Source organism: Nomascus leucogenys, chromosome 16 (assembly GCF_006542625.1).
Source record: "Nomascus leucogenys isolate Asia chromosome 16, Asia_NLE_v1, whole genome shotgun sequence".
Taxonomy (NCBI): domain Eukaryota; kingdom Metazoa; phylum Chordata; class Mammalia; order Primates; family Hylobatidae; genus Nomascus; species Nomascus leucogenys.
The window spans coordinates 49,738,725-49,760,847 of record NC_044396.1 but is presented as its reverse complement, the minus strand read 5'-3'; the positions used below and the strand labels follow the sequence as shown (position 1 = coordinate 49,760,847).

Genomic DNA, 22,123 nt, shown 5'->3' with positions numbered 1-22,123 from the left:
TCTTGAACTCCTGACCTCAGGTGATCTGCCCACTTCGGCCTCTGAAAGTGCTAGGATTATAGGCATGAGCCACCGCGCCCGGTCTTATTAGTTTCTTAGCAACAAATGTTCTTCTTTGGTGAATTTGGACTATATGTTACCACTTATTTATTCAAACAAAGTACACTTTCTCCCATGGTGGAACACAACAAAAAGTCCAAGGTCTTTAGTTGGCCTCAAAGGTAATTAAAATTTTATTGGAAATTGATGTTTGATTGTTTCAATCAATCTTTTCCATATTCTTATTTTGAAGTGATGATTTGCTGCTCTCCTGCTCCTAATGGAAGGGATGTAGGAAGGATCAAATAAAATAATGTTTGTGAAAGTATTTTAAGTGCCAGACTAATAGGTACCATCACTGCTATCATCATCATGATCATGATTACCATCATCATCTGCAACCTTGTATTTACCCTAGACTAGAAAAAATGAGCTTGAGATATTTGTCATTCCCTATGGTTATTTTGCTTATTTCTTATATCTGAACACTAGGCTTATATCATGAACACTAGACTGCCTCCTGAGCTAGAAATTCCCACATCAGAGAGGGCCAATATGTGGCAGGATTGCCTGAGTACCATCCACACTGAAGGAAAATCATGAATCAATCACAGTACTCTTTTTCAGCTGAGCATGGCATTTGCGTCAGAATTCTTCTCAATACTACATTCTAATTGTTTAAATTTGATATGTGAGAGCCAACCTATTTCCCATCCTGACCTAGGCTCTAAGGCTATTTCTGTAGAGGTAAAATTACAGATTCATAGCATTAGAAGATGAGAAGGGTTGTAAAGATTTATGAAGTCCAGCCGGGTGCGGTGGCTCATGCCTGTAATCCCAGCACTTTGGGAGGCTGAGGCGGGTGGATCACGAGGTCAGGAGATCGAGACCATCCTGGCTAACACAGTGAAACCCTGACTCTACTAAAAATTCAAAAAATCAGCCGGGCGTGGTGGCAGGTGCCTGTAGTCCCAGCTACTCAGGAGGCTGAGGCAGGAGAATGGCATGAACCCGGGAGGCAGAGCTTGCAGTGAGCTGAGATCGCGCCACTGCACTCCAGCATGGGCGACAGAGCAAGACTCCATCTCAAAAAAAAAAAAACAACAACAACAAGATTTATGAAGTCCAGGGTTTATCAAGTGTGGTCCTTCAGCCACCTGCAGCATCATCTGGGAATTTGTTGAAAATGCAAATTCTTACCCTCACACCTCAAACTACTGAATCAGACACTCCAGAGTTAGTATTCTAGAATCAAGGTTTTAACAAGTTCTCCAGTGATTCTGGAAGTTATAAAGTATGAGAACCACTGCTGCAGTCCAATCCCCTCAGTTCTTGCTCATAAAGAATCTCAGGTCTCCAGGTGTCAAGCAATTTTACCAAGCCTATCCATGGAATTAGTTGCCTCACAGAAACAATAACCAACTTTCCAATTCCCGGGTGATGTATTGGACAGTAAGTTAAAAAATGCAAGAAAAAAGTCCCTCAAATTTCTACCTCCTTAAGTTGCTAATTGCAAATGCTTGTCATTGCCTGGCATCTTTTGGGGACTACCCCCCAACATTTTAGTCTCTATGGTTCAGGTGTAGAACCTTGGGTGGGCTCAAGATCTCATTTAGCCAGAGCACCCCTCAATCCCCTCACTCCTGCCAAGAACGCAGACAACACAGACACTAGAGGTCACGTATACCTGAAACTTTCAGTCTTCATTGTTACCTTATGAAAAAATCCTGACTGAAAATAAAGTCAGTACAGAGAAAAGTGAGACTGAGAGATGGACAGAAAAAAGTGATAGTTTTCATGACATTGTTTCAACTTCAACTCTGGTCTAGCTCAGCCTGGAAGATACAGTGAATTGTTCTGTTATGTAAATGCCCTCCTCTCCTCTTTGTTTTCACTAATTCTTTTGCAAGGGCATTATTTTTAACACCTGTAGTTTAATCACCAGAGAGTGTGGGCTGTGGAGGGCAAGGTTCTCCACAAAGTTTCTTTCCAACAAGGTCCCTTCAAGAACATCAAATGCTGCTTTAACTCTGATGCTAGCTCCCCTAGAACACTGACAGGACTAGAAACTTGTAATAGTATCTATTTCTGCTAATATATTACACAGTGTATTCAGAACAGAGTCCCTGGACAGCCATACCACACTTCATTTTATAATAATGAGAGGCAGAGATCTCTTCTTTGGTGCACTAATAAATATTAACCTGGAACTAAACAATTCACAGAGGCCAGTCCTTTGTCAAGATAAATCTCCCCCAGATGTTTGAAGACCCTTAATATATTCTTCTCGTGAAAATCTTGCCCGAGGGAAAGTATGATGGAATACTTCTTCCACCACCATGCTCCTCCTCCCTCTCCTCCGGTTTCCTCTATGCCCCCACCACCTGTGGTTTGTGGACACATTTCTAAGCAGAGTTATCTTCCTTTCTCCACCTCCCCTCAACCCAGAGCTCTCTAGATAACACCCCCACCGCTGCACTGCCATGGTTTCTCTCCAAAGCCCCAGTTCCTTAGTTTCTGTCCTGATTCTTCTCACAGCTTCCTGTCCCGATCTCCCCATTCTCCTGCTTCTCATCTAACTTGTTCATGATACGTTGCTCTTCGCTTGGGTTCTTTTCTCAGTCACTGCTTCTCCCTCCCTAGTTTTTTTCTGAATGATCTTTTCTTTCCTCTGATTTCAAGTACCACCAAATCTATGGATCCATCCTAAACCTCTTCCTCTTCCTTCAGCTCAGATTTAATATAAATGATGAAGATATCCATAGTATCTTAAATCAGCATATCTAACCCCTAAAAAATGCTCATTACCTCCCTCAGCTGCTTGTTCCTGTCTGCACAATCTCACCGGTCGGCATCACCATTCACCCTTCACCTTAGCTTCACACCTGACCTTCATCCTTGACTCCTTCTCCACCACTTCCCACGCAGCCAACCCTTAACCACTGCCTTATCTTTCTTCCTATGTGGTTATTGAATCCCCTTTATCACTCCTAGTTTAGATGCTTATCATTTCTTACGTAAATTATTGCAGTTGCCTTTTAATTGGTTCTCCTGCCTCTAACCTCTCCCTGCTCATAGCCACCAAATTAATCCCATGTGAAATATAAATCTGTGTTGCCCTCTTGCTTCCATATGTCCGGTGGTTCTCTAAGTCTGCAGGAAGAGAACAAACTCCTTAGCATGGTGCAGGGGCACACAAGCTCCTTGCCTGGTGCTTGTGCATTCCAGAAAAATTGAATTAATTCTGTTTCTCTCTCCTACTGAGCTGTCTGTCTTTGTCCATGTTCTCCTCACTGTCTGTAAGCACTTCTTGTATCTTCACTTACTATTCCACGCTCACCTACTAAGTATCAGCTGAGGCCTGGCCTTGCCCAGGATGCCATTCCTGGCTCCACATGGCTAGACTGGATTCCTCCTCTGAGATTTTATTAGCTCGGTACATATCTCTTTTTCCAAATATTTCAAAGAAATCATTTCTTTGTAAGTCCACCTCTGCTTTGAACTATGACCTTCCTGAGAAGAGGAACTGCATCTGTTTATCTTTGTGACTGGCTGGAAGTAACAGCTTAGTGACTGCTTCCTAAATGGATGAATCAGAGGGCTGGTGAGGTTTATAATGCATGGAAGTCTGAAAACACCATTTATCAAAAGTACACCAAAGATAAACTCATTTAAATGGAACTATTTAAAATGGGCCATACTGAGCCTGCCATCAGAGTCACCAGAGTGTCATTAGCCCTAATTATCTTCCTGAGTTTAATTGATACTTAATAAGGTAGAGCATTAGAGGAGATATTTATTCCTCTAATATTCATATCATAACATAATGCACTCTTGCAAATTCAAAATTACAGCTTTGTGACCTGAGGAGGTAAAACATAGTTTGCCTAGAGAAAAAGTGTCCTTCAAGGCATCACCAGAGTGTTTAGAAAACATGAATTAAAAAACTTCTTGACAAAATGCAAATATCCTTTTCCTTCCATCTGTTCTATCTAATATTCTTTAATACATGAAAACTGTAAAAATTAATAAAAGATGCTATAAATGTTACTGCTGAAGAGAGTCCTACAGCATGAAAGAGGTGCATTTCAGCCTCATTAATGACCACACTGCAAAGGCATTGGGAAAGGATTCATCCCTCAATTGTCAGGTGATAATTAAAATGATCACACCACATGAACAGAAAAAAAAAGTGCCTCAAGGGTCACTGCGTGGGCAGGTGACACCAATCTTGCCCTAAGTTGTTACCTATAGTGAGCAGAAATAAGGAGCTCTCTTGTTTAGGGCCAGTGAACAGGCTGGTAAGGTCTAATTTTCAGAGATCCAAATTACAGCGCTGGGGCAATGGAGAGTGATTTCATTTAAATGAGTGCACTAGAGCCACATGGGCCCACAGACAATGGCTGGCCTCTTCATTCTTTCAACAACACTCTAACATTGAGTAGCCACTGGCTGTCTGCCAGGCACGTTGCATGTACTATTTGATTTTCACCATAAACCTCTGAGGAGGCTACTGACACCACATTTCACAAATGAGAAAGCTGAGACCCAGAAAGTGAATGATTTGCCTGAGGTCTTTGAGGGGCAGAGCCAAGACTGAAGCCCAGACAGTGGGCCCTACTCTCACCCACACCAAAATGTGGTTTGTACCAGCAGGATCAGCATCTCCTGGAAGTGTGTGTGAAGTGTATAATTCTTGGACTCTACTCTAGATCTATGGAATCAGAAACTCTTGGAGTGGGGTCAGCACTTTGGGTTGTAACTAACTCTCCAGGGGTGTCTGTGGTGCTTAAAGTTGATATCCTTCACATTCTACTATAATACCATGTTTTAGGGCAAGGCTTCTCAAACTTTAACATGCATGCAAATCACCTGAAGGACCTGTTGAAATACAGCTCTGATTCAGTAGGTCTGGGTCAGGGCCTGAGAATCTGCATTTCTAACCAGCTCTCGGTTCTGCTGGTAGTGCTGATTTGTGGACTACACCTGGAGAAGTAAGGCCCTAGACTGACTGTAAGCACCTGGAAGCCAGGTTGGCTTTTTTCCCTGTTGTACTCCTGTTTAGAAGACTAGCTGATCCATATTTTATGTTCTTGCTCATATATTTTATGTTGGATGAATACACCACAAGTCAGGATGTCTGCATATCTGACGTATGGACTGCAGAATTGGTGTGAATATATTAATATTGCTAACTTGAAATGCATCTGCCCAACCTGACTGTCAAAATTACTAATCACAATATGATCCATCGTTGATACTCATGAACTACCATTGCCCACTGATGTGACAGACTTTTCATCGTTCTAATCTTTTGAGTGAATATGGCACTTTGGATTTGCCAAAGGGAGGTGAACATATCATGTTTTGGAAAAGGGGGCAGGCTGTGGGAAGGAAGCCAGAGAGAATAAACCAAGGTTTGAGGAGTATTAAAAAAGAGGTGCCAAAGAGCTAAAAACAGAATTACCATTCAACCCAGCAATCTCATTACTGGGTAAATACCCAAAAGAATATAAATCATTCTACCACAAAGGCACATGCATGCATATGTTAATCACAGCCCTATCACAATAGCAAAGACATGGAATCAACCTAGGTGTTCATCAACAGTGGACTGGGTGAAGAAAATGTGATAAATATACACTATGGAATAGTATGCAACTGTAAAAAAAGAATGAAATCATGTCCTTTACAGCAACATGGATGCAAATGGAGGCCATAATTTTAAGCAAACTAACGTAGGAACAAAAAATCAATTAACTCACGTTCTCACTTATAAGAAGGAGCTAAACACTGAGTACACACAGACACAAAGAAGGGAATAATAGACACCAGGACCTACTTCAGGTTGGAGGGTGGAAGGAGGGTGAGGAACAAAAAACTACCTATTGAGTATTATGTTCACTACCTGGGTAATGAAATAATCTGTACACCAAACCTCAGCAACATACAGTTTACCCATGTAACAAAACTGCACATGTACCCCCTGAGCCTAAAATAAAAGTTGAAAGGAAAAAAACGTAATTCTCATAACACACACAAAAAATTAAATAAATAAAGGACACTAGGGAGATAGGTGATTTGCAGTTGGCTAAGGCTCTGAGCATTGCTCCACGTTCCATCCTACCTGGACTAAAAGTTAGAAAGTCATCATTTATGGTCAAAAAAAGAAAAGAGTTGGAAAAGCAACGGACCTCCTTTTCTACTAAAGTGGCTCAAAACTGTTGGAAGAAGTTGAATCAAAGTTGATATAAATGTTATAAAAAACATCTTTAACAGAAAAAAAAAGGTCACACAATAAACCTTGAACAAAGAGTTAATGAACAGATAAAGTGTTCAGAATGGCTAGACCATAATGACATGAGCATGAAAATGAGAAAAAAACAAAAAATAGATCGCTTTCTGGATCTCTTCCAGAAAGTGAAAAACACACTTCTCTAAATCCGTAGGAAAGATCTGGGTCCTTCAAGGAATCTAATATTTTTAAATAGCCTACAGGACACAAGACTGTAACTCTTCCTAAGTGAAACACTTGAGGAAGGTAGCTCTTGAAGTATTTGGGTTGGCTGAACATTGATAAACACAGTACATTGATTGTAATCACTGGGCTGCAGTGATTTATAAAAAATAATTCCAAAAATTGATTTTGGACACATCACAAAGCTCAAGAGCAGGACTTCAGCATGTTTCTCATTCTGCCAGAAATCCCCAGCAGAACTGAGAATAACGCTGAGCTGTATTAAAATGGTAGCATAAATATTACTTTGTTTGATTAAAATTTAAACAAATTGTAATGAACAGATACAACAGCTCTTTTAGACTTTATATTGACCACATTTAAAGATCAAACAGCCCAGCAGGAGTACATGACTTTCAAGCATTCTGAAAATTAGTATTTTGACTAAGATTTTTTGAACTAATATTTATAGAATATTTATGTAACTGGGGCAACTTAATATTCTAAACAATGAGAATTCTTCAAAGCATTGCTCTAAAAGAGGAATTTATAATACATACACTATTAGCATTTCATGACTGGCTGATACAAGATAAATTTTGATGTAAAAATCTGATGATCCCTAAAGAGAGGCCTTCAATATGATTATTATAATGACTCATTAACAAGCCTATGAAGGGCATAACCAAGCTCCATTCACATGCCATTTTTTAATGATTATGGTCAGAAGCAGTATTAATTACTTCTTAAAGCACAGAAATACAACTGGTAGACCAAAATAGAAGACTGTCCCCTGCTTGCTAGCCCAGTGCCCATCACCTCTATAGTACCTAGAATCACATCCACTTTGGGGTCTACTGGGAATGTGAGTAATCCAGAAAACACAGGTATATATCCTGATTCAGAATAATAGAAGCTCCTTGATGTTACATTACAATGGCTTTTCCAAAAGATATTCCAAACATCTTTTGCTTATTACAGATGCTCTGATATGCTGCCCAGCCACTGAGAGGGCTTCCAGAAAGTCTTTAGGTAACAGCTCCCTTTGGAACCTCTGGCTGAAGAGAACCAATTTGCCCAAGTTTACTACCTTTTCCTAGGACAGCCAGCACACAGTGACTGAGTGCTGTGTGCATATACAGGCTCTGACTGTTAAGTCCAACTGCAAATGCTCATTCCGGCTTCAGAATGTCTGAGGTTTCACTGGAGATAACTGAATCCCAGCTTAATTTCTCCTACTGTCCAACTTTCTTCTGTAGTAGCTTCCCCAACAGGTGTTGACCCAAAGAGCACTCCCTAATAAATCTTTGGCATATTAGTCACATCATAGTCTGCTCCCCAGAGAACTCAAAGTGTAACAATTAGTAATCAAAGAACCCAACGTGTAGCAATTACTAATCAAAGTTCTCCTTCAACAACTGTCTTTATGGAGAACTAGGAACCATGGTAATAGGACTAAAGCTCCAGGTTCTGGAACCATGCTGTGATGCAAAGTGCAGGATTGACCCAGAATGACCTTAAATTCTCACTGCCTAAAGATTGAGCTGTCTTGGATGGGCCCAACCACCTTGTCCCTGCGGGAGGTATTGTATTACCTACTTGGTGGTGGAGATGGGGGAGGGTGGGGAAAAGGGGAGTGTTTCATACCCCAAGGCCCAAAATTCTCCAGAGGTTGAGAAGCAGGTAATCCTAGACAAATGCTGTAAACAAACAGCTGAAATCCCAAACCAGATGGCCTAGCACCAAATTGGACTGCTTATTTCCCCTGACAAGGCCACTTTCTCACACCTACCCTAGAGAAGGCAGGACGACAGAGAGAGCAAGTTCTTTGCACTGGAACACAGGATTTCCCTCCCTCAAAACTTCCCACATGTCCAAAGGATGCCTGGCTTCTTCAGGTCTCTCTGAGGGTGCATGGAAAGAAGGAAGCATGTGGCTTTTCTTCTCTCATTGATGCTGGCTGCATGTGGCTTTTCCTTTCCCTATTAAAGTCTGCCAGTGGTGTTGGAATTTATCTTGAATTTTTGTGGCTAATAAATGGACACCTGTATTGGGCCCTCCTTGCACAATACTGCTGACCACAAAGGAGTAAACTCTGCTTAGTACCACTTACGGCTTTTTAAAGACATCAGAGGGATTAATAGCTACCTGAAATAAGTTGCTAAGAGAGCCAGTGATAGATTGACCAGGGCATCTGAATATCCCAAAACCAGAGAGCAGATAGCCTGAAGTGAGAAGTTTTAAGTAGCTGGGCAGAGTTGACCATCCACTGTGGGCAAGAGCAGAATTGTTTTCAGTAGCCCTGAGTGCTTTCTCAGCATGGCCAAGTCAACAAGCTAAAAGCATGGTATGGTGGAGCCCCTATCCTTGATAAAGGAACTGTACCCCAGCTCAGCTCCCCGGGGACCATGGGCTTCCACCCCATGACAGGCGGACTACTCCTTAACCAAAGCCGTAGGACATCATGAAATTCATCTTGGACCCTGGCATATGACAACTGAAGGCCCAAATGGGACCCAAGTTGCCCCTCTAAAGGTCCTCTAGTATTTCCCACAAGAATAGCTTTGATTTATGCATAGCATTGCCTTTTAAAACACATTCACATGGATTAATTCAGTAAGATCTCAGTAGGTTCACATCAATCTACTGAACTTTTCAAGGGACATATTAAGTAATCCATACATTTTCAGGAAGAAAAATTGGAACATAGGGTTGGATAAAGGACATTTTTCTTACTGATTTAAGAAAAAAATTTATAAAGGGCTAGAATTTGAATCACAGCTACTTGCACATGTAATAAATTATCTTTTTTAAAAAAGATAAGATTACATGCAGCTTATACAGAAATTCCTGGAAATATGGTCAGCATAATTTAAGCACATGATATAAGCCCTGAAGCTTACTTTAAAACTTCCTTTGATAAAAGCTTTAAAGAGAGAGAGATCAGATGTTCAGAGGCTTAGGTGAGAGGAGGTTGGAGAAAAGGAGTTAGAGCTAAGAGGAAGTGACTGATGGAAAAGAACACAGAAGTCTATGATTAGGCAAGGCAGGATGTTCCACGTAGTCTGTACATTCAAAAGCAATTTTACAAATGTCCCCCAAATACACTATATGATGTAGCCACCCAGGACAATATGGCATCCCTGGAACAATGTGGACTTGCTGTTTCTTTTCTGAAATGCCTGGTCTACTTCTCCTCCTCTGGGAAATAGGATACGTTTCAATAAAATAAGATCCATTTAATAAATACATGCTTGTCAGAGGCCCACTAGGTGCCAGATATTTGCTGGGGGCCAAATAGGAAGAAGCCATAATGTAAGAAACAGACCCACCAATTATTGCAATGGAGTGTAATGGATGATTGAAATGGATCCTAGTCTTGCACTTTGAAGAGCATGAGTAATGACTACTTGATCTGAGAATGTCATATTTTGCTGTATACATAGCTGCCTATAACTGCCATCTATGGGGGGAGAGTCACTCCATAGAGTTAATCTGCCCATGAAATTAAGAAGGGACATGAGTTTTATCTATTCTGATTTGAAATGTCTCCAAACTATGCCCTTAATTTGTTATAGTAATAGTAATTTGTAATAATGTGTCACCAGAAAGCTAAGCAGCATTGCCTTTCTGAGTTACTTCTCATAGAATCCCAGATCCTTAGAAAGTAGAAAGAACCCTAAAGACTAACCATTCTACCCTCTATGTAGCCCAAAAACCTCTTCTCCAAAATCTTCATAACTGGTCATACAAACAGGAGGTAGTTTCATCTGCTTGCTTTGTTTGCACCAAAGTGATCCAATTAAGCGCAAGCTTGGTAGCACATTACACTCTTGGAAGTAGTGATCTGCAGAGTGCATCTCTGGGGCACGAAAATGCTTCTGAAAGCCCCATGCCACCCCTGTATATGACATGCTCATAAAGCAGATGTTTCCTAGTTTTAATTTTTGTGAACTCTCTAATGGATTAAACCAAACATCTTGGAGCTTTATTCATTATTGCTACAGTGGATAATTTGTGCCCGGGGTAACAGTAATTTGGAGTTATTAATGAAAATGAAAGTTAATTTTAAAAAGCATCTGAAACTCTGGCTGAGGCAAAAACATGGAGTACTCAGATGAATTTAATCCAAGTTTCCTTTATCCACTCCAAAGGATAAATATTACTTTGGTTGCAACAATTTTTTTAAAAGTATGTTGCCACACATGGTCTTGTATTGTGCATTCATTGAACATACCTGCAACCCTTCAATGGCCAGTTTAAGAATTGAAGGTGTCAGTTTGGAGGCTTGTTTGAAGGAAAAATTACTCCAGTCTATAATTAAAATGAAGCCATTTATCTGAAGCTCCGGATCTTCGATTAGGACTTCCAATGACAGCAGGATGGCACGAAGGATGTCTGTGAAGGAGTTCCTGCAGCCAGAGCAGAAAGGAGAGCTGTGTGTGAATATAAGCAGGTGATAGCATGTTGCGTGCAACAGTGCTGGCCTCCGCATGCCACTGCTCCATGAACCTAGGCTGCAGGGTCACACTGGCATCCTGTACCCAAAGGGACTGAAAATACATTTGCTAAACTTCACAGCAATAATGCTTCAAGACTTGCAGGTTGGACACCTCCCTTGGATCTGCAACCCAAACTTAATGAGATGTCCCTCTTCTGTGTTCCTATGGCTTTCCATACTCTGCTTCCTCCATAGCCCCAATTGCATTTTGTTGAAATACATGCCTTACCCATCTCTCTCCCTCACAGAGCTCTGATGTCCTTGAGGGTAGGGACTGGGCCATAATCATAGTTATTTCCCCAGTACAATGAATCATTGCTGAACAAATGAGGTGAGACCTCAATCAGAGGTGTTTATTTTGATGAAAGCTCTTTTATTTCCTTTGTATTTAAAAAATCCTGCTAAGAGTGTAAAAACATTCATGCCATTGATGCTATTTTTTATCTTCAATTCTTGGATAGAGAAAAATAAAACAGGAAGTATGGCTTATTTTCAGTGAAGGTCTACAGAGTGTGATTTGAGAGGGAATTCGCTTTGAGTACATGAGTAACTATGACAACAGGCAGACCTGAATACAAACTAGAATGACAGCTCTCCAGTGCTGTGTGTATTCCTCCACATCATATATGCCCATTCGCCACATGATTTTTGTTTAAAATAATTTTCAGACATGAAGAAGTGATGGCAAATTCACTCTATTTCACTCAGTAAATTATCTGAGCTATAAATCTAAGATCTTAAAGGATCTCTAGATTCAGTGTTTTTCTTTGGTGAGCAGGAAAATATGAGCTTGGATGGCAAGTGATGCAAAATCTGCTACTCCCTTCAAGTTTTCCTTAAAATCAGAAGCCAAGTCCTCTTGTGAAGTCAGTGTGAAACAATCAGATTCTTGAGCATTCCAATCTGCTTCAAATGCCAGTGACTCCAGATTAGAAATCAGGAAATCTGTGATTAAAATGTAAGCCGGGGCGGGCGTGATGGCTCATGCCTGTAATCCCAGCAATTTTGGAGGCCAAAGCAGGCAGATCACCTGAGGTCAGGAGATCGAGACCAGCCTGGCCAACATGGTGAAACCTCATCTCTACTAAAAGTATAAAAATTGGCTGGGCATGGTGGCGGGTGCCTGTAATCCCAGCTACTTGGGAGGCTGAGGCAGTAGAATCACTTGAACCCGGGAGGTGGAGGTTGCAGTGAGCTGAGATCACACCATTGCACTCCAGTCTGGGAGTTGCAGCGAGACTCTGTCTCAAAAAAAAAAAAAAAAAAAAAAAAAAAAAAAAGGTAAGCCAGTAAGAATATACTGAATGCCTGGTATAAACTCAGTGTTATGCTTCATGCTTAAAGTTATAAATTAGAATGTCCTAGTTCTACTTTCAAAGGACTCTTAATTTAGTTGGGGTGGGGTGGTAGATTAGCAACATGAAAGGAATCAATACAATTTGAGTAGTCAGGGAAGAGTTTATGGAGGGATGAAGGCTCGGGATAATCTTGAAGAATGGATAGGAATTTTATGGATAATTGGGAAAAGGGAGAGCAAGACTTTTTCAGGAGAGAGAAGTGACACAGATAAAAAAATAAAGATATTAGCCCATTCCGTTTCTTTATAGTTCATACTAAAAATCATTTCCTTATATTAAGCCAAAATTTTCCTCCTTCAAGTCCACCCAGTGAGGGTAGTTCTGCTATATAGAAAAAAACCTCAAGGCACCCCACATCACGCACTTTCAAATATCTAAGCATGATGGTCATGATACCCTACATAATCTCTAGATTAAAAAAAAATTTTAACTTTAACCATTTCCCATAGAAAATGGTTCTTAATACTCTTTTTGTCATTATGGTTTCCTTTCAGATATATTCCCTTTTCATTTTTAGATATGTCCTATTCCTGTTGTTGTAGAATAGGTTTTCATTGGGACTTTGTATGCTTTTGTTTTTCCTTTCACATCAAAACAATTATCCAAAGACCCAAGTCTTTTTCAGAGATACAGCTTTGTATTGGAAGCAAACATTGATTTAAGAGGAGCAAGGGAGCAAAGGTTTTTTTCTTTTAGAAGGAATAAGAGGCAGCCTCTTAGTCAATTCTGAAATCATAAGACATATTCCTATACTAATTTTTTTGTGCTGTAGCAAGAACTCTATAACAGACAACCCACAAAGTGGGAGAAAATATTTGCAAACTATGCAACTGACAAAGGACTAATATCCAGAATCTACAAGGAACTCCAACAAATAAGCAAGAAAAAGACAAATAATTCCATCAAAATGTGGACTAAGGACATGAATAGACCCTTCTCAAAAGAAGATATACAAAGGGCCAACAAACATATGAAAAAATGCTCAACAATTTTTTTTAGGCAATTCCAAATGGAAGTGCCCAGTTGGTAAACTGGAAATGATCATTAGGGAATCTGAGCCGAGATAAGCTTTCTTAGGAAGAGTATAACACAGAGAAAGTCAGAATGGAAAGGTTAAGCCTAAGGTAAACCCTACATACAGTACTGAGGTTGAGGGAAGAAGAATTAAATAATAAAAGGGGAGAGGATCAATGTTGTGTTAAAAAGGAAAAAGAAGAAGATAATGTTTCAAGAAGCAATGGTATGACAGATTGCATTACTGTGTTACTGACACCAATTCTTCACTTATCCCTGCATCCACACAGTAGCTATGAACTCATTGAGGATACAGTGTATTTTTTGTCTCTTGTTCATGTGACTTGATTTGACAGTAAACATTATCAGTGATTTTAACCACTGGCATCATGACAGGATGCCAATTCCAAGCCTAGCTCTTAAGAGACTTCAGATGTTACCACTGTTCTCTTGCCCTTCTGCCATTCCTATAGTAAAAAATATGCCACAGCCAGCTTGCTGAACTGTGAACAAGGGTGAAAGATACACAGACCAGTGACTTCCCAGCCAACTAGCAGGTTTTCATTAGAAGTAGTGCCACCTAGGTGAGCCCAGCCTAGATATACTGCAGCTACCCACAGGTGCATAAGCAGTAATAAATGATTGCTTTCTTAAGCCACAGAGTTTTGAGATGGTTTGTTACATAGCAATAGCTATCCAATACCAAAAGGTAGTTAACAAAGTCAAATGCAAAAGAAAGATCAAGGAGAATAGGAAGGAGAAAGGACCATTGAATTTGACAACAAATACTCTTTGGGGGGTTGTGGGAGAGCACTTTTAGTTGAATGGTGAAGATAGAATTAATTAATTTTGAAGATCTTAAGCAAATTACTTAATCTCTATCTCATTTTACTCCTTTAACTACAAGCTGGCACGTCTTTTCAACACATATCCACACTTATCCACTCCAAGAGAAAATACTGAGCTCTGCCTGGAAACCATTCTATGCATTTTGGAGACCACAGCCTTTATCACAAGACAGGCACTGGCAGTGAAGGAAATGTTATGTTCCTGGGATGATCCCAGGAGAAAAGTAAAAGGTTTACGGACTTCATTACAGTTTCCAAATGTTTGAATGCTTTACTTTTCCTGGGCAGGCAGGACAGAGTTGCATGGACTGTGTCTCAAGTCATGAAGCTTTGCCAGTGTGGAGGAGTGTGAGCCTGCCTCTTACCTTAGCTGCAGTCATTACCTTGATTTCCTTAGTTCTTGGCTTCCTTGTATGAATTTCCTCATTGTTTTCCTCTTCACTTTTTACAACGTCCTTTGACTTCTGGACTCCTAGCTTTTTAAAATTTAAAATGGCTATCAGACCAAATAATTTATGTAGATACTCCACCCTCAAAAACATGGAGCATAACTCCCCACTCCATAAGTGAGCTGAGCATTGTGGCTTCCTTCAAAGAGTACAGTATAGAAAGAGGAAGAAGAGTTACGGTACAGTGGAGAAACGCTACCTCAGCCAGGTGATCCAGCTCAACCTAGCCAATGATACATCATGTTGACTGTATTTATTCTTCCTAAGGTGATGAAAATGGCACTTGACCTCTATGATCTTCCTCCCAAATAAATATAACCCAAGAGTAATCATGAGAAAAACATTAGACAAATTCCAATTGAGGGACATTCTACAAAATACCTGACTGGTACTGCTCAAAATTGTCAACTTTATCAAAAAACAGTGAAAGTCTGAGAAACTGTCACAGCCAAGAGGAGCCTAAAGAAACATAAAGACTAAAGGTAATGTAGGATCTTGGATGGGATCCTGGGACAGAAAAAGGACATTAAGTAAAAACTGAAAAAAAATCCAAATAACATATGGACATTAATGAATAACGTATTAATAATGGTTCATTAGTCATAACAGTAACACTGTATTAATATAAGCTGAAAATAATAGAGGAAATTAGAAGGCAGGACATAGGGGAAGTCTCTGTACTGTCTTCACCGTAATTGTGTAAATCTAACATTGTCGTAAATAAAAAGTTTATTTTTAAAAAATAAATGCCTTCTAGAGTTTATAATCTGCCAGAATAAATCTTTATAAATACTCTAACAAGGATTCTAAGCAAACCAAAATGGTCATAAGCAGTTCAGCTACTTTATGCAAATTGCAGAAATGAGAACAGAAGACATTTCTAGAGTTTCTTCATTCTACCAAATCATTTACATTTATATATGGTTTAACTCCAAAAACTCAGGGGGAAAATTTTTTTGATTTATTTTATTGCCTGCAATCACAATTCTATCAGAGTATTTTAGCACTTGTATCAAAATGAACTAACATGACAAATGGATATTTACATTTCTTCCACCCCTTTCTATAATTTGCATAGCATTTATACAGTCAGTTATGGATATTAGTTTTGAATTAATTGTAAGTTCAGATGTGGTAATGTATGTGAGAGGACTATGTGAACTGCAAATTGCCAGTGAAATCTAGAGAACTCTATTAGCAGAAAATAGAAAACTTAAATTTTTTCCCCATAAAGGATTTTATACAAATTAGGACTTAGTAAATGTTTATCTACAGGGGTTTCATCATTATACTGTGAGCAGTTAGAGATTATGAATAGTGACTCATTTTTAGGTTCTACTGTTGTATATATGAGTTAAGCACCTGAAGCTTTAAAACCTAAGTCAATAGCACAAAACAAACAAAATATAAAATAGTGGAAATTAGTAAGTTCTTACCAATGAGAAAATATTCAAGTTTCAAGACATGGCCCATTTCTGCTTTGAGTTTTTAGTGGAGATTCCAGAACTTGATCCCAGTGCTAGACTCATAAGAAAACTAAGGCTATAAGTGATCAGATAACCATGTAAAGACATGATGGAATCGAAGGCGACATTTTTTTTTTAGAAGGAATAAGAAGCAGCCACTTAGTCAATTCTGAAATCACAGGGCATATTCCTATACTAATTTTTTTGTGCTGCAGCAAGACGTCTATTACAGACAACCCACAAAGTGGGAGAAAATATTTGCAAACTATGCAACTGACAAAGGACTAATATCCAGAGTCTACAAGGAACTCCAACAAATAAGCAAGAAAAAGACAAATAATTCCATCAAAATGTGGGCTAAGGACATGAATAGACACTTCTCAAAAGAAGATACACACAGGGCCAACAAACATATGAACAGATGCTCAACATCACCAATTACCAGGGAAAGGCAAATCAAAACCACAGTGCAATACCTAACCTTACTTCTGCAAGAATGGCCATAATCAAAAAATAATAGTTGTTGGCATGGATGTGGTGAAAAGGGAACACTTTTACACTGCTGGTGGGAATGTAAACTTGTTCAACCACTATGGAAAACAGCATGAAGTTTCCTTAAAGAAATAAAAGTAGATCTACCATTTGATCCAGCAATCCCACTGAGTATCTACTCAGAGGAAAAGAAGTCATTATAAGAAAAAGACACTTGCTTGCGCATGTTTATAGCAGCACAATTTGCAATTGCAAAAATATGGAATCAGCTCAAATGCCCATCAATCAACAAGTAAATAAAGAAAATGTGGTACACCATAGAATACTATTCAAGCATAAAAAGGAATGAAATAATGGCATTCACAGCAACCTGAATGGAGTTGGAGACCATTACTCTAAGTGAAGTAACAGGGGAATAGAAAACCAAACATCATATCTTCTCACTTACAAGTGGGAGCTGAGCTATGAGCATGCAAAGGCATAAGAATGATAACAGTGGCCAGGCACGTGGCTCACGCCTGTAATCCCAGCGCTTTGGGAAGCTGAGGAGGGCGGATCACGAGGTCAGGAGATTGAGACCATCCTGGCTAACACGGTGAAACCCCGTCTCTACTAAAAATACAAAAAATTAGCCTGGCGTGGCGGCAGGTGCCTGTAATGACAGCTACTCAGGAGGCTAAGGCAGGAGAACGGCGTGAACCCAGGAGGCGGAGCTTGCAGTGAGCCGAGATCACGCCACTGCACTCCAGCCTGGGCGACAGAGTGAGAGTCCGTCTCAAAAAAACAAAAAAAAAAGAAGAAGAATGATACAATGGGCTTTGGAGACTTGGGGGGAAGGATAGGAGGGGACTGAGAAATAAAAGAGTACACATTGGGTACAGCGTATACTGCTCAGGTGACGGGTGCACCAAAATCTACTAAAGAACTTATCCGTGTAACCAAACACCACCTGTTCCCCCAAAACTCTATTGAAATAAAAACAAAAAATACAAATTTTTTATAAAAAAAACTCTTTGGCCAGTTCTGTCTTTAAACCTCTTGACATCACACTTAATATGATGATTTGCTTTTGGAAATTTCTTAAGGTCCACCACAAACCACAAAGTGGTTTTGCAGATGATTTTCACCAAATATCTATGTCTTGGTTATAGGTGCAAAAACGTTGCATCCCACCACATTCTTCCTCTCTTCATCCCATTTGAAACTTCCTTCAAAATTACTTACTAAAATAACTATGATGTGGTTCTTACAGTTACAGAGTGTGCTTTGCCTTTCCTCTGATTGTGATGTCTAAGCCAAGGTGGAGAGGCAAATGTGCTCCTTCTGTACGTCTGCTGATGTATTTTGGCCTCTAGACTGGGGAAAAATCCTCCTTTGGTAAACTGGCAAAAGGGCCTGCACTTGTGAAAGGTGATTGGGCTTAACACTGTGGATCTGCCACTCACCAAACATGCAACCATCCATACAAGACTGAAGTTCAGCAATGGGCAATTTCCCGTTCCTTACACTTGTAGGGTTATTGCTAGCACTATCCAAAGTAACACGTGTGAAGGAGCCTCCTATCCCAACAGGAGGCAGTATTTGTATTTACATGAATTAGAGAGGTATCCCTCTTAGTCACTGTTTTCATGATGATGATGGTAACAGGACAATAGGGAGTGTGCAAATTTTAATTGTTTTGTTTCCAGGTGAGCTTATTTTCTCCTCTTCTAGGCCTGTGGGTCTTCGAAAAACTGACTAAAATGGGAATTCATGTGAGACACTTTCTTAAATGGTTTGTAATAATTCTTACATAATTCAGGTTTTAGCTGAATGTGTGCCATCACGCTCCTAAGCAAATAAATCCTTGTTTCTCAGTGAGGTAATCAAGGAGAAAGAAAAAAAATTGTGTTCTGAAAATATGGGATTCAAGAAGTGTGCTAACGAAAAATGTTTGGCTTTGCTCTAGTAGAATTAATATTAGCAAAAGTTGTATTAAATTTACTACCCTGAATCTTAGCTGGAAACTTAAATTAGACAATCACTTTTCTCAGCAAAGTTGGTCACAAAGAGAACAGAAGCCTGGATTTAACTCCGTCTCACATAATTTGATGAGACTCACATTCTCTAGAAGAAAAAGGAAGGATGGAAGAGAAGAGAAAAGCAAAAAGGAAGAAAGAAGGGGAGATAAAGAAGAGGGGAGGGAGGGAGAGGGAAAAGAAAAGAACGAAAGGAAAGGAAAAGAAAGAAAAAAATCCTGCAAGCAAATTTTCATCTCTTTGAATTTTATCTTATTTCAATCAGTACTGGAAACTTTTGGAATTATGTTAGCATAAGAATATAATTCTCTGAAATACCAGAATAATGAGTTGTCTAACTTATTATTAATTGTAATTCAAGAATACTTGGCCTTCAAAGCCTCAGCATCAGATTTTTAAAAATAATGTATTGAATACTATTATATTCAAACATCTGATAACACACAGGTAGAGTTTTAGATAGGGAGCCAGCTACATTATTTCATCTGCTTCTGAATTTTTGGTTCAGTTCAGTTCACAGATGCTTGTCTAAGAATAGTGTTTATTTTATAAAAACAGCTAGAGTCATTGCAAATGTGTGTCTCTCTACCAAGTATGGCAACAATATATGGAGGGAGTTTGGGGACATTCATCCTCTGCCCCCGTCCACCCCTATCTGACCATTGCTACTGAGGACAAAACACAAAGGGTAATGTTCTTGTTCAAGAACAAGGCCCTGGTTTTGAATAGTATAGAGAAGAGAATATTGAAGGAAATATTCTCTCAAGTACAGCATGGAAATAAGAGCCTGTGTTTCTCCAGACCACTCCTGGCAGGCCTATCCGTCTCTGGATACAGACACCAGAGTGCAAAGCATTCTTATTCACCACTTAAAATGACACTTGAAACTAAAGCTTTTAAATTCCAATCTGCTAGGATATTTTTTCATTTGCGTGTTTCTGCGGAGAAATAGAGTATGTATCACCGTTTGTGTGCATGTGCAATAACTCACCATTTACAGCTGATTTCCCTAGACGTTGTCTTCCCTCTAGTTCTTTGGTTTAAATAAAGCAGTGGTTCGAATAAATAAAAACCAACATTTTATCACATTTGGTCCAGGTGCTTCTATATTCTCTCAAGAATTGAAGAGAATGAAATTAGCATCAAATGCATCTATTTCTTCACTTCAAAATTTAATGCAATTTCTTAACTATTCAATGTCTTCTTTTAAAACTGTTGAAGTACCTGCAACTGCAATAAGGAGTCAGGAGGCATTTGTTCAAAGATTTAATGATTCTGTACATTGTGGAAGACACAAAGAGAAAAAGTAATTTTACTTTCCCGCCAGTAGATGGAAATCAGTAGGAAACAGTAAAATATATGTACGTGGGAGGCAATGAGGGTTTAGAGTTCGGCAGAGTCTGATTTAAATCCCAGCTGTCCTATGTAAGCTTAGCAAGTAACTTAATCTCTGTGTGGTTTCATTCCCTCATCTGTAGAAGGAGGATCACAGCACCTACACCTCACTGGTAATGATGAAGTGCACAGTGCACATAAAGCCTTAGCAGCTCATGGTAATGCACAGAAAGTGTTGATGGTCATGGAAGTCTTCATTATTACCTGAGTAAATATGACATGAAGGAGAAAGTAACAGGGGTTGCAAAGTGCTTGGAAATTACAAGAAGGAGAGATCACTTATGATTGGGGAGTTTTGGAAAGTCTTCCACTGGGTCATGAGAAATGGGGAGGTTTGGACACTGGACATAGAAGGGAAAGGGCAGAAGGAGCCACATAAACAACAGTAAGAGCTTAGCATGTAGATACCACGTATTGAAGGAATGCAAAGTTTTCCTGTGCCATGGGGCAAAAATGAAAAGGAGGGTAAAAATAAGATCAGAAACGTGATTGTGATTCATCTCATTCTGCTTGATGGGAGAACTGCTGACTGTTATGCTGATGAAGGAAATGATGGCTTCTGTGCCTCAGGGAGATTCGGGCTGGCAGCAGGAACTATGTGCATCAAAGGCAGGGAACTGGAGTTGAGCAGCTCAGTTAGAGGGAAGTGATGCAATACACTGGGTGAGAGCTGGATGGAAATAATAGAGATGTGGGAGGAACCTTGAAGGATAGTAGCCAGGACTTAGGTACGAATGAGATATGGGTGTGAAGAGAGGAAGGACCAAAAGAACTATGTCAAGTAGGAGGTGAATCAGAAGTGCTGTAGTTGTGACTAGTTCTTACACAGTAAGAATCAGCACCCAGCATGGTATCACACAATATTAATATTAACATTACTTGATATCAGGGCAGTCAAGGGTTACTCAGAAGTATATGGGCTGGTGGAGTCTACCAAATATGATAAAATACCACCATAAGCCCGTACCATGTCTGCAGGAGAGAATATTTCCTGTCCTATTTATAACAAAGGAATGCTTGCCCTGCTAGTCCAGACCATCAGCTCCATCCAAGCTGGGGGTGTGATGCATTTGCCTTTGAATCCCTGGCAATCACCAGTACCTATACATAGTAGATGCTCAGCAAATGTTTCTAAGCAAAAGAAGGAAGGTAGGCATGGTGCCAACTTGCCTTGACCAACACTAAGATCACTAGTGGTTGAATTTCCTTACTCTTCAAAGTTTCTCATGCTCATTGCTGAAGTCTGATGTGTGTCCTTAAGTACTTTTTCTATTATGACTCATGCTTATAGAGAAAAATGTATTACTGAGCACCTTGGGTCCAAGAGGAGGAAAGGAAACAGATTTGATTCTGGTTTAGGAGAGGGCCATGCCTGCATTCACATAAGGTTAATGTAGTGTGAATGCAGTCAGTGATAAAATGCAGTCAAGAACAGATAATAATAAATGCTAGATTGATGCTTACAAACAGGAAGGCTTGTATACCATGAGACTCTTAGCCATTGGGAAAGATCCGGTCCTCAAACACCACTTGAAGACAGCCCAAAATATAAATGGGGAAGGGTTTATTTCATGTAGCTCTCTGGATAGAGATTGCACCAGGGCCCGTAGAGAGCAGCAGCGGAAGAAATTAAAAACAAAACAAAAAACCATCCCAATGGAAGTGAGCTATGATCTTCCCATCTATTACTAAACAAGTATACAAAATTAATTTCATACTTGTCTATCCTAGTAAATCCCTTGGCTGAGGATCTGCAGAAAAGTAAAAACTAGGAAGAGTTTCAAGAATGCAAATAAGCGCTTAATACAGCTAAATTAGCATTCATTTAACCACTTCCGTTTTGGCCATTCTATTTTCAGTCGAGGTTTACACCAGGGTTTTTCTATATCCATAAGCCAAAAGCAGGCAGTAGGTCACCAGATGTCTCAGCCTTCCTGCCTAACAACATAGAGTGATTTCACAATTCATAATGGACAACACACACACACACACACACACACACACACACCCTGTAAACTGGCATCTTCTAAAGTCACAAACATATGACTTCGGAGATTATTCTTTAACTATTCCATGAAGATTTCTT

The 22,123-nt window shown here is 39.7% G+C and overlaps 1 protein-coding gene across 1 annotated transcript in view; it reads right to left on the bottom strand.

Moving 5' to 3' along the window:
• Positions 1-22,123, bottom strand: part of CLVS1 (clavesin 1) — a 216,491-nt gene that overhangs the window by 118,480 nt on the left and 75,888 nt on the right. The window contains exon 3 of the mRNA XM_012508199.1: positions 10,734-10,908. Coding sequence (XP_012363653.1) covers positions 10,734-10,908 — 175 coding nt within the window. The remainder of the gene's footprint in view (positions 1-10,733; positions 10,909-22,123) is intronic.